This window comes from Megascapheus bottae, chromosome 11, assembly GCF_031878675.1.
Source record: "Megascapheus bottae isolate mThoBot1 chromosome 11, mThoBot2.hap1, whole genome shotgun sequence".
Taxonomy (NCBI): domain Eukaryota; kingdom Metazoa; phylum Chordata; class Mammalia; order Rodentia; family Geomyidae; genus Megascapheus; species Megascapheus bottae.
The window spans coordinates 56,068,331-56,085,578 of record NC_143519.1 but is presented as its reverse complement, the minus strand read 5'-3'; the positions used below and the strand labels follow the sequence as shown (position 1 = coordinate 56,085,578).

At 40.5% G+C, this 17,248-nt stretch overlaps 1 protein-coding gene and 1 non-coding gene across 2 annotated transcripts in view; both read left to right on the top strand.

Moving 5' to 3' along the window:
• The window catches only part of LOC150057110 (phosphatidylinositol 3,4,5-trisphosphate 3-phosphatase TPTE2-like), a 51,154-nt gene that overhangs the window by 33,252 nt on the left and 654 nt on the right, over positions 1-17,248 (top strand). Inside the window, exons 17-20 of the mRNA XM_090341804.1 lie at positions 321-426; positions 10,752-10,840; positions 12,570-12,662; positions 15,447-15,517. Coding sequence (XP_090197930.1) covers positions 321-426; positions 10,752-10,840; positions 12,570-12,662; positions 15,447-15,517 — 359 coding nt within the window. The remainder of the gene's footprint in view (positions 1-320; positions 427-10,751; positions 10,841-12,569; positions 12,663-15,446; positions 15,518-17,248) is intronic.
• LOC150057111 (U6 spliceosomal RNA) lies at positions 3,790-3,896 on the top strand. The gene has a single exon (XR_016537200.1). It is a non-coding gene; the product is annotated as a U6 spliceosomal RNA (small nuclear RNA).

Below are 17,248 nucleotides of genomic sequence, written 5' to 3'. Positions count from 1 at the left end.
CCACAGTCCCTCCTCTAACTCTCTACAGCAGCTTCCACCATAGCTGTCTTAATCCCTTAGTTGTGCTCTCAGTCATAAGCAAGCCATAAGCAAGGACTTGTTCCTTCCATGTTACTCCCTGCAGGGCTGAGATCAGTGCTTTTTTCATGGTAGATAATCAGTAATGAGGTGGCAAATACATAAGAATGTTGATTATGTAAAGGAACACTATAAATGTTGACTTCATTTTTACTGCTTTGATCAAGTTAAAAAGGAGAGCGTAGGATACTGACTTTAAACCTGGCATTTCCACTAAAATTAAGGCTTCTCTTCCTTTATAGAGTCGATACGTTCGCTACTTTGAAACTGTAAAAAACGTTTTTCATTGGAGTTTACCACCTGAAAAAACCCTCAAAATTAAAAAGATTGTAATTTATTCAATTCACGGTAAGTGCTTTAGAATTGAAGGATGGGACCAGAGGACCAGTGGTCCCACTATTTATCTGAGAGGGTTGTGCTCATGGTTTTATATGTATAGAAATGACCATAACTCAAAGCCATCTAAGCCCGCCCTGCAGCTGCCCACGGGGCAGGTGATGAATAGCCAGGTCCTTATGTGTACTTTCTTCCTTTGCCCATTTCCTAGAGAGGGCAAGGTCCATGTTCTTGCCTTCTGTTCTCATGGCTCTCAGTCTCAGCTCAGGGAAGGCCTTTCGGCACTGGAGCTTTTAGAGGAGAGGAGACCAGGAGCCCTTGAGACTGCTTCTTTCCCAGACCTACTTCTCATTCATGGTTCTGCTCACAGCAATGGCCCTATATTGTTTTCTCATCTGGTCCTTTTTCCTCATCACACCAATCTTTCTTTCCCTCTTCCCTCTTCCTCTAAGCATCTCATTCCCAGCGCCTCCATCAAGGTGCCTTAATATCTGCTCAGCAGCTGAGTAGCCTGTCTGGGCATAGCCTTATATGCTAGCACTCAGCATGTGTGGTTAGCAGAAAAGAGAAATAAGTGCATAGATTTTTAAAAGCCAAATACAAGCCGGGTGTTGGTAAGGCTCACACCTAACATCCTAGCTACTTGGAATGCAGAGAGCTCTGGAAAATCTGTTTGAAGCCTGCCCAGGGGAAAAATCCAAGTCTCCACCTGCAACATAACCAGACAATGTGGTTTGGAGGCCTGACTCATGTAATGAGTGCCAGTGAGCAAGCTGAGCCAGCTCAAAGCTCTGAGATCAAACTCTAGTAACAGGAAAAAGAAATGTTGGACACACTTTTGGAGCACAGAATTGGAGACACTTCCTAAAGGGCAGCGTGGACACCCACAGACACCAAAATCTCCATGAAGATGGAAGGGTGGAAGAAAATGGTTTTCCACCAAATTCCCTTACCTACTACCAAGGGGATGCCTAGTCCAAAGAAATGGGAGTGCCTGTATTAGGCTCCTCATCCTTGCTGAGACGATGGGCACACATCACCAGTTTGAGCTAGCTCAGGGAGAAAACTCTCAACTTCCCAAGCAGCTGGGACCCTAGGCACAAGCCACTGGTACCCAACAGCTCTAGTCAGTTTTGAGATAGGATCCCCCTTTTTGCACAGTCTGGTCTAGAAAAATAGTGAGAGACGTTATTTATTTGGGGCTGAGGATCTGCACAGGTAGAAGACAGGGACTTTTCACTTCAATTTTTTCTTTTTACTTTTAACTGATAAAATACATTTATGTGACTTAAAGTTGTTTAAATGTGGGGGAAATCAAGGACTTACAACAACAGTGTCATACAATAAGAATTTGATTTCGTTCTACTTTGGACTAATTGCCAGTAGGCATCAGCGGAGAGAAGCTGTGCAGGCAGAATGGCAAAGAGGGAAGTATGGCGAGAAACCATACTTCCTTATAAAAATTTTGCTCCTATGCCATACAAAAGCTCTGCAGTTTAATGCAGTCCCACTTATCCAGCCTTTCTCTGATTTGTTGTGATTCTTGGTCCTTATTAAGAAAGTTTTGACCTGTGCCAAGGAGGCCTAGTGTATCTCCTATTCCTTCTTGTAAAGTTTTCAGTGTGTCAGCTTTTACCTCGAGGTCTTTGATCCATTTGGAGTTAATTCTAGTGCAGGGTGACAAAGAAGGTTCGAACTTTAGTTTTCTGCAGGTGCTTAGCCAGTTCTGCCAGCACCACTTGTTGAAGAGGCTGTCTTTCTTCCATTCTATTTTTTTGGCTCCCTTGTCAAAGATTAGGTGGCCATAGGTCTGTGGTTTAATATCTGGGTCCTCAGTTCTATTCCATTGGTCTTCAGGCCTGTTCCTGTGCCAGTACCAAGCTGTTTTGAGAATTATAGCCGTGTAATAGAGTCTAAAGTTTGGAATTGAAATTCCTCCTGCGCTGTTCTTTCTGCTAAGAAGTGTTTTTGCTATACGGGGTCTTTTATTATTCCATATGAAATTTTGAATTGCCTCTTCTATTTCTTTAAAGAATGCCATTGGGATATTGATGGGTATTGCGTTGAATTTGTAGATAGCCCTTGGCAAGATTGTCATTTTTACAATGTTGATTCTTCCAATCCAGGAGCATGGGAGGTTTTTCCATTTCCTTAGTTCTGCTTGCAAAGGACATAGCTAGTAAATTAATTAGGAAGCCTACAGAGTGGGAGAAGATCTTCACCAACCAAACAATGGACAAAGGCCTCATATCTAAAATATATCAACAACTCAAAAAATTGAATCACTCCAAAACTAATCTCCAAAGTAACAACCATCCCATTAAAAAATGGGCCAAAGACTTAAAGAGAGTCTTCTCTGAAGAAGAAACAAAAATGGCCTATAGACACATGAAGAAATGCTCCACATCTCTGGTCATAAAAGAAATGCAAATCAAAACAACTCTAAGATTCCACCTCACTCCAGCTAGACTGGCCAGGATCAGGAAAACGAATGACAACAGATGCTGGAGGGGATGTGGCCAGGAGGGATCACTACTACACTGTTGGTGGGAGTGCAAACTCATTCAACCACTATGGAAAGCAGTATGGCAGTGCCTCAAAAGGCTAAACATAGAACTCCCCTATGACCCAGCAATTCCACTACTTGGCATTTACCCAGCCATCCAGAATCTAGGGCATACTAAATCCACTAGCATAACAATGTTCATTGCAGCATTATTCACCATAGCAAAGATATGGAACCAACCTAGATGTCCCTCAGTTGATGAGTGGATCAACAAGTTGTGGTATTTGTACACAATGGAATTCTATGCTGCTGTCAGAAAGAATGACATCGCCCCATTTGTTAGGAAATGGAAAGACTTAGAAAAAATCATATTAAGTGAAGTAAGCCAGACTCAAAGGAACTTAGGCTCAATGGTTTCCCTCATTTGTCATAATCAGTAGAAACCTTGGGCTCTACTAGCAGAGATCTGCAATAGAGCAAAACCTTGATACATAAGGCCATATAGTATGAAGCTAATTGAAAGGACCTCCAGGATAGTGAAACAAAAGCCATATAACGAACGATTGTTGTCCTTAATGTACAATGTTATCCCTCATCTCCTTTGCTGTTCCTTGGGTATCTCATATTGTTACAGTATCTCACTTTGTTATCTGATATATTGAATTTATTTGTATTTGGTTATCTGAAACTTGATAGGGAAGGGGGGAAAACCAAGACGGGGAGTGGGTGGTGGGTGGGGGGAGGGTAATGGGTACCAAGACATATGAAAGGGTATCAATGTATGTGAATTAATGCACCTTCTATCTGGCAAATATCATGTAACCCTTTCATTAATTACAATAAAATATATTAAAAAAATTCTGCTCCTAGTGCTCACTTCAGCAGCACATATACTAAAACTGGAATGATACAGAGAATATTAGCATGGCCCCTGTGCAAGGATGACACGCAAAATCGTTACATGGTAACTCCTCTGTACAGTGAAAGATCATAAAATATAATTTAAAAAAAGAATGGGTTATACTGGCTTCATAGAATGAGTTTGGTAAGGAACCTTCATTTTCGTTGAAGAGCTTGAGGTGTATTGGTGTGAGCTCTGCTTTGAAGACCTTATAGAATTCAGCTGTGAATCCATCTGGCCCTGGGCTTTTCTTAGGTGGAAGTTCTCTAATTGCCATTTCTATTTCAGAGCTTGAAATAGGCCTGTTGAGTTGGCTTAGTTCTTCTTGGTTCAGTGTGGGTATGTTAATATTGGCTAGGAATTCATCCATTTCATCTAGATTCTCAAATTTGTTGGCATAAAGGTTTGAGAAGTATTCCCTTATGATATTCTGGATCTTGGTAATTTCTGTCGTGATATTACCATTTTCATCTGCGATTTTGTTTATTTCAATATGCTCTCTTCTTTTTTTGGTGAGATTTGCTAAGGGCTTGTCAATTTTGTTAATTCTTTCAAAGAACCAACTCCTTGTTTTGTTGATTCTTTCTATAGTTTTTTTGGATTCCAAATCATTTAATTCTGCTTTGATTTTAATTATTTGCTTTCTTCTACTGGGATTAGGGTTGGTTTGTTGCTCTTTTTCCAGGAGCTTAAGGTGAGACATTAACTTGTTGGTTTGCAATTTTTCCAACTTGTTGTTGTAGGCACTCAGCGCTATAAATTTTCCTCTGAGTACTGCCTTTGCTGTGTCCCAAAGGAGTTGGTATTTTGTGTGCTCCTTACTGTTAAATTTCATAAACTGTTGGATTTTTGTTCTGATCTCTTCGATGACCCATTGGTGATTCAACAATGTGTTGTTCAGTCTCCATGAGTTACAGGGTTTTCGTTGGTGGAGATGTGTGTTCATTTCCAGTTTGATGCCTTTGTGGTCTGAGAGTGTGCATGGAATAATTTCTGTGTTTCTGAATCTGTCCAGGTTTGTTTTATGGCCTAAGATGTGATCTATTTTGGAAAATGTTCCATGTGCTGCTGAGAAAAACGTATATTGTGTTGTTGCTGGGTGGAATATTCTGCAGATGTCTGTTAGATCTAGTTGGTCTATACAGTTGTTCAGTTCTAAGGTTTCTCTGTTGAGTTTTTGCCTTGTTGATCTGTCCATAGGTGAAAGTGGTGTGTTAAAGTCACCGACAATCACTGTATTTCGATCTATGTATGGTTTCAGTGTAAGTAAAGTTTGCTTGATGAAGTTTGGAGCTCCGGGATTGGGTGTGTAAATATTTAGGATCGTTATGTCTTCCTGGAGGAAAGATCCCTTTAGTAGTATGTAGTAACCTTCTTTGTCTTTTCTTACTAATTTTGGTTTGAAGTCTATTTTATCTGATATGAGGATGGCAACTCCAGCCTGTTTATGGGGGCCGTTAGCTTGATAGAGTTTATTCCAACCTCTCACTTTCAAAAGATGCTTGTTTTTTTGGGTAAGATGTGTCTCTTGAAGACAGCAGAACGATGGCTCTTGCTTTTTGATCCAACTAGACAGCCTATGCCGTTTAATTGGAGAGTTGAGTCCATTGATATTGAGAGTTAGGATTGAGAGATATTTATTAGGTCCTTCCATTTTTAAAAGCTTTTATTTGGGCCTGTGTCTTGACAGTTCTTGTGGTCCTTAGGTGGTATGCTGTTTAGGTGCCATTTCTTTCCCTATATTGCATTTATTTTGGTTTTCTATGTATAGAACATCTTTCAGAATTCTCTGTAGTGTTGGTTTTGTTGCAACATATTGTTGCAGCTTTTCCCTGGAATGGAATGTTTTTATTGTTCCCTCAGTTGTGAATGAGAGCTTAGCTGGGTACAGTATTCTTGGTTGGTAGTTATTTGACTTAAGGGCATGACATATATGCTTCCAGTCACTTCTTGCTTGCATGGTCTCTGCTGAGTAATCTGGGGTTATTCTGATTGGTTTTCCTTTATAGGTTACTGAACCCTTTTCCCTGGCTGCCTTTAGAATCCTTTTTTTGGTTTCTACTGATCCAGTTCGAATTACGATGTGGCGGTGAGATGTTCTTTTCTGGTCAGGTCTGTTTGGGGTTCTAAAAGCTTCTTGTATCTGGATGGGTCTGCCCTTCTGGATATTTGGGAAATTCTCTGAGATGATTCCCTGAAGTATATTTCCAATACCATTGACCTCTTTCTCCAGACCCTCCTCAATACCAATTAGCCTTAAATTAGGCTTCCTAATTGTATCTTGGACCTCCTGAAGCTCTCTCTCATTTTTCCTAGATTTGGATTGACTCATTTTCTGTTCTTTCTCTATAATAACTAAATTATCTTCAGCCCCAGAAATTCTCTCCTCTGCATTGTCTAACCTGCTATCAAAGCTATCTACTTTATTTTTCATCTCCCTTGCTACTAATTGCTCATTTTTGATGCCTTGCATCTCTTCTTTTAGATCATGTATGGATTTCTTTAGCTCCTTGATTTCCATTTGAGTGGTTAGCTCAGTAGCTTTATTTTCTTTGAACATTTGCTGGAGTTCGGTCACCTTTTTATTTGTGGATTCTATGAATTCATCCATCTTTCTTTGAACAGCCTTTATTATGGCCTCCTTTATGGCTTCTTCTTTTTTACTTATCACCTTGTTTATGGTTTCCTCTTGTTCAGCTATGGCTTCCTCCCTTATCTCTTTCTTTATATTTTCACATTTTTCATTAATGATGTTTATTAATTGCATTTGTACAGCACTTGGAAGACTCTCCTCTAGGTTTGCCAATGACTGTTCCATTGGCTGTTTACATTGGGTGGGGGAGGTGGGAGATGTTGTTTCTTGATTTGACATTTTTCTTGAGTTTCTTGTTCTGCCCATTTAAAAATGGGAGCAAGATTAATACTAAACACGATTATAGTTTTTCAGATATAACCAACCTAGACCTCTGTAGCTGGCAGACTCTAGATGTTCACAAGTTTTGATTGGTGTTATCACTCTTTCTTTTTGTGCAGTTACCGACTAGTCTAATTATTCACTGATAAGTGATTTATATCCAAAACAATAAGCCTCTCAATCCAATCTCTATTGTCTTTAAGTCCCTCTGAGCCTAGAGAATGATTAAACACCTAGATGTACAATGTTGCTCAACAGCCATCAAGTGTAGATCCATGCAGTATAAGGGTTGAAAGAGGAGCAGAGGTCCAGAGATAGAAAAATAGAATGAGAGAGGTCAGGGGGTAAATAGGTAGAGTATTTGAGTACAAAGTTTGGAAAGTGTTAGAATAAAACTTATGTGTTGCTGCGCGACTAGCTCTTAGCCCAGCCAGTGGCCTCACAGTGGACCATGGGATGGATCTGCGAGCTTCCGTCTGAGGGTGGTTGGCGGATGTTTTCCTGTGCTGCTTCCAGGGGCGGCCCCAAGCCAAGGGTCTGGGGATTGAGAGTTTCAGGAGCTCTCAGCAGGACCAGCAGGAGGCCCCTCTGTTCCCAGGGGCGGGGCCCAGCTGGGGACGTGGGCTCCAAGGGCGGAGCCGCGCCTTTTTGGTTCTCAGAAGGGGAGCTTGGCTGCTGGTCGGCCCTTCAGATCCCTGCTGTGTTTCCACTGCTTTGTCAGAGTCTGTGACTGTGGGGGGGGGGCCCTCGGTGGTGTCTTGCTCAGGAGTCTCAGCTGGAGGAAATTGAAAATGAAGGTTCCTTACCAAACTCATTCTATGAAGCCAGTATAACCCTCATCCCCAAACCAGACAGAGATTCATCAAAGAAAGAGAACTATAGACCTATATCTTTGATGAACATTGATGCAAAACTTCTCAACAAAATACTGGCCAACCATCTACAACAACTCATCAAAAAAATTATACACTGTGATCAAACTGGATTCATCACAGGGAGACAAAGCTGGTTCAACATACGCAAATCAATTAATATAATTCAACACATCAACAGGAGCAAGGACAAAAATCACATGATTGTCTCAATAGACACGGAAAAGGCATTTGACAAGATCCAACACCCCTTTATGTTAAAAGCTCTGGAGAAACTAGGAATCCATGGAACATTCCTCAATGTAATAAAGGCTGTGTATGAGAAATCTACTGCTAGTATTACACTTAATGGTGAAAATCTAAAGCCATTCCCTCTAAAATCAGGAACGAGACAAGGATGCCCACTCTCTCCACTACTCTTTAACATAGTACTAGAATTCCTAGCCAGTGCAATAAGGCAAGAAGCAAGCATAAAGGGGATCCAAGTAGGGAAAGAGGAAATAAAACTATTCCTCTTTGCAGATGACATGATTCTGTATTTAAAGAATCCTATAGACTCTACTCCCAAGCTCCTTGAGCTGATTCAAAGCTTTGGAAGAGTAGCAGGCTATAAAATCAACCCTCAAAAATCAACTGCCTTCCTTTATGCCAACAGTGAGAGGAACGAGGCAATAATCAGGAAAGAAACTCCTTTCACAATAGCCTCAAAGAAAATAAAGTACCTAGGTATTAGCTTAACTAAGATTGTAAAGGACCTTTTTGACGAAAACTTTAAAACCCTAAAAAAGGAAATTAAAGCAGAACTAAGGAAATGGAAAAACCTCCCATGCTCCTGGATTGGAAGAATCAACATTGTGAAAATGACAATCTTGCCAAGAGCTATCTACAAATTCAATGAAATACCCATCAACATCCCAATGTCATTCTTTAAAGAAATAGAAGAGGCAATCCAAAATTTCATATGGAATAATAAAAGACCCCGTATAGCAAAAACACTTCTTAGCAGAAAGAACAGCGCAGGAGGAATTTCAATTCCAAACTTTAGACTCTATTACAGAGCTATAATTCTCAAAACAGCTTGGTACTGGCACAGGAACAGGCCTGAAGACCAATGGAATAGAACTGAGGACCCAGATATTAAACCACAGACCTATGGCCACCTAATCTTTGACAAGGGAGCCAAAAAAATAGAATGGAAGAAAGACAGCCTCTTCAACAAGTGGTGCTGGCAGAACTGGTTGAGCACCTGCAGAAAACTAAAGCTGGATCCTTCTTTGTCACCTTGCACTAGAATTAACTCCAAATGGATCAAAGACCTGGAGGTAAAAGCTGACACACTGAAACTCTACAGGAAGGAATAGGAGATACACTAGGCCTCCTTGGCACAGGTCAAAACTTTCTTAATAAGGACCAAGAATCACAACAAATCAGAGAAAGGCTGGATAAGTGGGACTGCATTAAACTGCAGAGCTTTTGTATGGCAAAGGACATAGCTAGTAAACTAATCAGGAAGCCTACAGAGTGGGAGAAGATCTTCACCAACCAAACAACGGACAAAGGCCTCATATCTAAAATATATCAACAACTCAAAAAATTGAATCACTCCAAAACTAACCTCCAAAGTAACAACCATCCCATTAAAAAATGGGCCAAAGACTTAAAGAGAGTCTTCTCTGAAGAAGAAACAAAAATGGCCTATAGACACATGAAGAAATGCTCAACATCTCTGGTCATAAAAGAAATGCAAATCAAAACAACTCTAAGATTCCACCTCACTCCAGCTAGACTGGCCAGGATCAGGAAAACGAATGACAACAGATGCTGGAGGGGATGTGGCCAGGAGGGATCACTACTACACTGTTGGTAGGAGTGCAAACTCGTTCAACCACTATGAAAAACATTGTGGCAGTGCCTCAAAAGGCTAAACATAGAACTCCCCTATGACCCAGCAATTCCACTACTTGGCATTTACCCAACCACCCAGAAACAAGGACATACTAAACGCACTAGCACAACAATGTTCATTGCAGCACTATTCACCATAGCAAAGATATGGAACCAACCTAGATGTCCCTCAGTTGATGAGTGGATCAACAAGTTGTGGTATTTGTACACAATGGAATTCTATGCTGCTGTCAGAAAGAATGACATCGCCCCATTTGTTAGGAAATGGAAAGACTTAGAAAAAATCATATTAAGTGAAGTAAGCCAGACTCAAAGGAACTTAGGCTCAATGGTTTCCCTCATTCGTCATAATCAGTAGAAACCTTGGGCTCTACTAGCAGAGATTTGCAATAGAGCAAAATTTTGATACATAAGGGCATATAATGTGAAGCTAATTGAAAGGACCTCCAGGATAGTGAAACAAAAGCCATATAATGAATGATTGTTGTCCTTAATGTACTATGTTGTCTCTCATCTCCTTTGCTGTCCCTTGGTTATCTCATATTGGTATAGTATCTCACTTTGTTATCTGATTTATTGAATTTATTTGTAGTTGGATATTTGAAATTTGATAGGGAAGGGGGGAAAACCAAGACGGGTGGGGGGTGTGGGGGGAGGGATACGGGTACCAAGACATGTGAAAGGGTATCAATGTATGTGAATTAATGCACCTTCTATCTGGCAAATATCATGTAACCCTTTTACTAATGACAATAAAAAAAAACTAAAAAAAAAAAAAAAGAATGGGCCAGTAGACTTTTGTGTGAAATGTACAAACAGTAATGTTTTTGTATGGCTATCCCCTATTTTCATAGAGATTGACTTAGAAATTGAAGTTAAAGTAGAGCCAGAGGAATTTAGACAGTTGTCATTGAAGTCTAAAGAAAGCATCCCATTAGCAAGAATCTTTATTGGTCACCATCCCTCATTTCTTTTTTCCCTAGAAAGATGAATCAGTAAGAATTTATCGTTCAGAAATTAAATATACTGCATATATTTTCTTTCTCTTTCTCTCTGATCTTATGAACTCTGCTTTAGGAGACAGAAGCTGTTTTTCAAGAACAAAATTCATACAAGATGAGATGATTTAATATCACCACATTGTTAGCTGGCATTGTTTTCTCCTTTTAGTCTATCATGTTAACTGGCAAGACATTTTGTTCTATGCTCTAACATGTCTGTCTTTTTGCTTTTATTAAGGGGTTGGCCGGGGAGATGGAACAGACATAACCGTAGAAATAATAATGCAGAACAAGACCATGTTCACTTGCACATCGCAAACCTGCCAGGTGAGTGATCACATCTGAACTGAGAATTCTGGTGTTTAGTTTCATAGCTTACAGTCAAACCGGCATGTCGCCCTCCCCAAACCATCACTCATCACACAGGCACATGCTACCCTCTGGTCACCAGTTTAATGTTACTTAGTGGAGATGCAAATCAAATCCTGGTTCCAAACTGTCCCTGTAAGACATTTCCCAAAATATGCTACAGTTCACTGTTCTCTGTCTTCACTTGCCTCAAATGCTAAGAATGTCCCCAGGAATCAATCGAGGTTTTAAATCCCTATGTCTGGATAGTATTTGCCATATTAACTTCCTTTTGGTCCTTCACTGGATAGCAGCGAGCCTCATTCCCTTGGCACTTGTGAAGTGGAAGGTTCTACCTCCAAGGTGTAGGAGTCAGGGAATCCAAAAACTGGGTGCAGAAACTGTCTACTCAGCAACGTCCTACATGACTCTTAACTCAGGTGTTCTGTGGGCTTTCACTTTGAGATATAGGAGAGCATGTGGAGTGAAGAGAAACCTATCCACGCGCAGTAATAAGGGAGACAATATTGAACAGTAGTATTGAAAAAGTGCTCAAGACTGTAGACCAAAAGTAACATTCCTTTCCAGGTTCTTATTAGAAGTTCTATACACACACACACACACACACACACACACACACACACACACACACACACACACATATGCTGGTCCTAGAGTTTGAACTCAGAGCTTCTGAACTTGAGTGTCTTTGAGCTTTTATGCTCAAGATTTGTACTCTGGTACCACTTGAGCCACAGCTGCTTAATTGAAGATAAGAGCTTCATGGACTTTCCTGCCTGGGCTGGCTTTGAATCATGATCCTCAGATAGTAGCTAGGGTTACAAGATATGGGTCACTGGCTCTCGGCCACATAAACACTTCTAGACATCTTTATCTGTGTTTGGCTTCACCTTTCTGGGAGCATTCACTGAGACCCCATTCTTAGCTTTCTGTTCTTATCTATGAGAAGACTGTATTTTCAGTCATGTTCACCATTGTAGCATGGGTTCTTTCAGGCACTGGACAAATAGTAAGGAGCCCCTCTGTGTGGGAGATACCAGAGCTATCACATGGACATGTCCTCACGCACTGTCTAAACACATTTCACCAGTCCTGATGTATCAAAATTCGCCTTTCCTATGCTTCTTAAATGCAACCAGTATTCTCCATCTCAGGCTTTAAAATTAGGAATTGTCTTTAGTTTATTTTTTGCCTTAGTCCCTAAGTCACATTAATTGCCAACCCTATGACATAGGCTTTGAAACTTTTTACTTTTTCATGTTCCACTGCCTAGTCCAGGGCCTCATTTGTTCATTTCTAGATTAATACATTCACTAAACATAGCATTGATCCCGCTAGCAACATAAAAATTTTTAAATAAAAACTGATTTTTAATATCAATGTGAGCTTTAAAATTGAGCTTCATAATGCATTGTCTTAAAAGAATATGAAAATCAGATGATTCACATTGAATTGTAACGTTTATTAGGTTAAACTCCAGTAAGAAAATGAATACTTCACTTCTCGACAGTGCCCTATTACAACCATCAAACATGTAGAGTTAATGTAAAGAAAAAGATTATTGTTAATTTCTGTATGAAACGACTGGGATATGAAACAGAGTACATGATGAATTTTGGATGCTTGGAGGAGTGAAAATGAATACTTACTACATTTATAGTTCCTAATTCTGTGTGTTTGTTCATAGTTAATACATAACATGGAGACAAATGAAGCAATATTTGTAATACCCAACTGTCCGGACTTATGTGATGATGTGAAAGTGAAGTTTTTATCACCTGTGAGTAAGGAAAAACCTGTAGGGTTGCTTTTCTCTGGAATTTTGAATGATTTGAGTTTGGGATTTCCTTGGCTGTAGTTCCCAACAAGAGAAAGGATAGATAGCAATCCATGTTCAGGGAAGGGGAGGAAAACACAAACCACAACTATCACCATTTTTATAATACATTTAAAATGCATTTGTTTTTTTCTAAATTCTTTTTTTTTTGGAGAATGTTTCAAGCTATTTGGTTTTTTTTGTTTTGTTTTGTTTTGTTTTGCCAGTCCTGGGCTTGAGCTCAGGGCCTGAGAACTGTCCTTGGACTTTCTCAAGGCTAGAGCTGTACCACTTGAGCCTCAGCACCACTTCCAGCTTTTTTCTATGTATGTGGTACAGAGGAATCAAACCCGGGTCTTCATGCATGCTAGGCAAGCACTTTAACCACTAGGCCAAACTCCCAGCCCCAAGCTATTTGTTTTTAATTTTATTGTCAGGGTGATGTATATAGGGGTTACAGTTCCTTTTAAACCAGTCCTGGGACTTGAACTCAGGGCCTAGGGCATTGTCCTTGAGCTTCTTTAGCTCAAGGCTAGCACTCTAACACATGAGGTACAGCATCACTTCTGGCTTTACTGAGTGGATTATTGCCAGTAAGTCTCATGGATTTCCCTACCCTGGTTGGCTGTGGACTGCAGATCTTCAGATCGCAGACTCTGGAGTATCTGGGATTACAGGTGTGAGTCACCAGCACCTAGCTATTTTGTTCTAAATTTTATGCAATTGAACACGTTAGTTTTCAAATAAGAAAAATAAGAATGGATGCGAAAAGGAAGGTAAATTTTACACTTTGGAGCAGTATGACAGTTTTGTATCTTTTAAACACATTGCCATCAATGGGTTTACACAATATCAAAAACTGAGGGAGATTTTATCTGTTAATATATCTACTAACAGGCATGCGTGTATGATTTCTATTTTTCAGTTGTACAGTGTTGTCTGTTTTTGTTTGTAATGAATTTAAGTAGCTCAGTTTTATTTTTCTGTTAAATCATCTATCACCACTACCAAAGAGGAACTTAAATTTCACTCTCTGAGCCTTCCTCTATTCCCTGCTTACTCCCGACTGAATATTGTCTTAGCTATTGAGATGGTGACTGTATCAAAGCAAATGACCTGAGTAGTCCTTACATTGGAAGATTGCCCTCAGATAATGATCTACTCTTGAATTCTTGCTCAACTAGTGGTCTGTAAACAGAAACTGGTTTCTTCACTGGCTCAGGCGACCTTGGTAATGGCTAGTTTTAGTGATGATTACCAGGGGTTAAGATGTGAAGATACAGTTTAAAAAATTTAGAAATTTCTTTTCTCACCAGTATTTGTATGTGTTTGTGTTTGGGGTTTTGTTTGTTTGCTGAACCAGGGTTTGAACCCAGGGCCTCGTGCTTTGTTTGGTCTGCTTGCTTGGCTGGATCTCTACCACTTGAGCCATGCCTCCAGCCCTGATTTTAGAAACAGAACCTGACTTTTCTGCCCAAGCTGTCTTTGATCCTCCAGATCTCAGCCTCCTGAGTAGCTAGTCATCACCAGTATGGGTGGTTAATTGTTCAAAGTAACTGTTGACTGTAGAAATAGGTATGTGTTACATTTCTTCTAGCTTGGTCTCAAGGACTATCTCTGGAGAGTGACTATAAATTCTAGCATTGTTCTGATGGGGCTCCAGGTGAAATGGCTGGGTTGCCATACTGTGTGTCTTTTGTAGGATGATTGTTTACTCTGGGGGAAGCCTAATGCCTAAGTGCCATTCTGATGCACAGGTGTCCTTCTCACCGGAAACATGTTTTTACTGGCAGATGCTCTGACGCTCTTGTCTGACTTGTTTGTAAGTATGACAGGAAAGCCCTGAAAGCAGACACAGACTTGTGCTGCTCAGATAAGGCTCAAGGCAGCACAAGGAAACACATAAACTAGGTTAAGCTGTTTATGACAGAGAGAGGAGAGGGCAGCACTCCTCCTGGGCTAGTGGAAAGAGTAGAGCCATCCAGGAGAAACGGATGCCCACCCAGTGATGGACAGCCATAGACACAGGGAGACCTGAGGAGCGAGGAGCCGTTGTGCTGGGCCCATGGTGTTACCCGAGCAGGTTTCCTATGGGAAGTTCCATTGTGGTCCCTGGAGACATGCTGTTGTAACCCAGGTGGTGACCATGACTTGTCTGCACAGATCAATATCTTTATATTTATTATGGTGGAAAATAACATTCCTCAAGTAGAATTGGTGTCATCTGGTAAATCAATGCTGGATTTACTGAGTAATCACCAAATCCATTTCCAACATGGTTTCACCATTTCACCTTTGTGCCAGCAAGGCCTGGGGGACTCTGGTGGCCTGCGGTTTTGCTTGTTTTTCATGATGCTCTTAGCAGATGTGACAGGAAGACTCAGTCTTGGCATGTGCTTGTAAGCCTTTGGATACATCTCCAGAGAAATGAAATGTGTGTTCAAGCCCTTGGAGTTTGAAGTTTATCTACTTTCTTTGAAGGAGTTCTGGATACAACACCCTCATCTGATACATGCTTTGCATATATTTCCCTCCACTTTGTAGCTTATTTAGTTTTACTGTGTTCCTAATGATTTTTTATGAAATCCTGTTTAACATTTTTTTTCTATTTCACTGCACTAATTTTGGCCCTTTCGAAAAAGGTATTCTCCTAAAGATGGAGTAAGGGAGAAATGTGAAGGTCTTTGGAATCACTAGTTTTTGGTATGTATTTTATTATAAAAATAACTTTTTACCATGTGTTTTTAGAATCTTCCAAATTACTACGATGACTGCGCCTTCTTTCTCTGGTTCCATACCTCGTTCACAGAGAAAAATAGGTAAGGATATAATATCTCATAGAAACAGCTTCATCTTCCATGTCTAAACTATAGTGGCATGTCTTTTTGTGCACTGTCCTAAGTACAATTTAATTTAAATTTTTTTTTTTGCCAGTCCTGGGCTTGAGCTCAGCGCCTGAGCACTGTCCTTGGACTCTCTCAAGGCTAGAACTCTACCACTTGAGCCTCAGCACCACTTGCGGCTTTTTCTATATATGTGGTACCAAGGAATCGAACCTGGGTCTTCGTGCATGCTAGGCAAGCACTTTAACCACTAGGCCAAACTCCCAGCCCATAATTTTTTTTTTTTTTTGCCAGTGCTGGGGCTTGAACTCAGGGCCTGAGCACTGTCCTTGGGCGCTTTCAAGGCTAGCGCTCTACCAGCTTGAGTCACAGCACCACTTCCGGCTTTTTCTATGTATATGGTACTGACAAATGGAACTCGGGTCTTTGTGCATACTAGGCAAGCACTCTACCACGAGGCCAAACTACCCGCCCCATAAGTATATTTTATACAAGCACAAAGAATTCTTTGAGCAACCATTTCAAAGCTCCTGCCACAGGACGGTAGGTCAGTTAAAATGTAGTTACTCAGATCTTAGTGAGGGAAGTCTCCATCTGCTCAGTTCCTGGAATATGGCAGATCCTGAGGGGGTGTGGGTGTACTGTGAGGATGCTATAGGCATGCATGATAGGTTGAGGGAGGCTTTAGCTGGCTTCACGCTAATGTTGGCACATTTATATCTAGGATATAAGTTACAAGACCTGATAAGGATTTGGAAATGTAAAAACCATGAATTTGATAGTCTACTGAAAAAGTTTTTCTAAGAACTAAATTGGGAAAACATTCTTCTAAAAAGAAGTTCGTTGTTCCTAAGAGCCTACTACCATATCTAGAAACACATTGCTGAACCTACAGGTTCCCTGCTCTTCAGGAGTATTTTTCCTGAGGTAGTGAAAACTGTTCAAGACCAGTCACTGTGTCACCATCACCATGTATGCATGCACTGGGGGTATTTGTTATATACAGTGCCAGTCTTCTCTTCAAGTCTGCACTAGGCCTAATAATACCTCAAGTCTAGTAAGCACCAAGAAAACATCAGTGGTATAGACTTAGGATTTGATTTTGGAAAGAGTAGTTTTTCTAGGTGTATACAAACAAACTTTGACTTATGAGCAAAGTTCTCAAAGGCAGGGTTTGGGGGTGAGAGGCCTTTACGTGTTGCTCCTTCTCCAAGTGGTTCTTGTAAAGGACAGCTTTGTCCTTTCCATCACCAAGGTGACAGTGACTGTGGGGACATTTTATCCTCATTTCATAGACATTTCTTGGCAGCATCATCTCCTGCCTTGCTTTTGTAAAGGAGCTTTTAAGTTAGGAGTTGTTTAGACAAAAACACCAGCTACATCACTTGAGAGATACAAACAGGCCTGTAACATTGGCTGTGTGAGAGGCTCAAATCTGAGGACTCGGTTTGAAACTAACCCAGGCAGAAATGTCTGTAAGACTCTTATTTCCAATTAGCCAGTGAAAAAGTCAGAAGCAGAACTATGGCTCAAGTGATAGAGGGCCAGCCTATGCAGAAAAAGCTAAGTGATAGCCCAAGGTCCTGAGTTCAAGCCCCACTACCAATACAAAAGAAACAAAGCAGTATTTTATTACTAGATTTCATTACACACCTGATGTATTTCTCCATAATTCTATCAATTAGACATTTAGATAGTTTGTTCAAA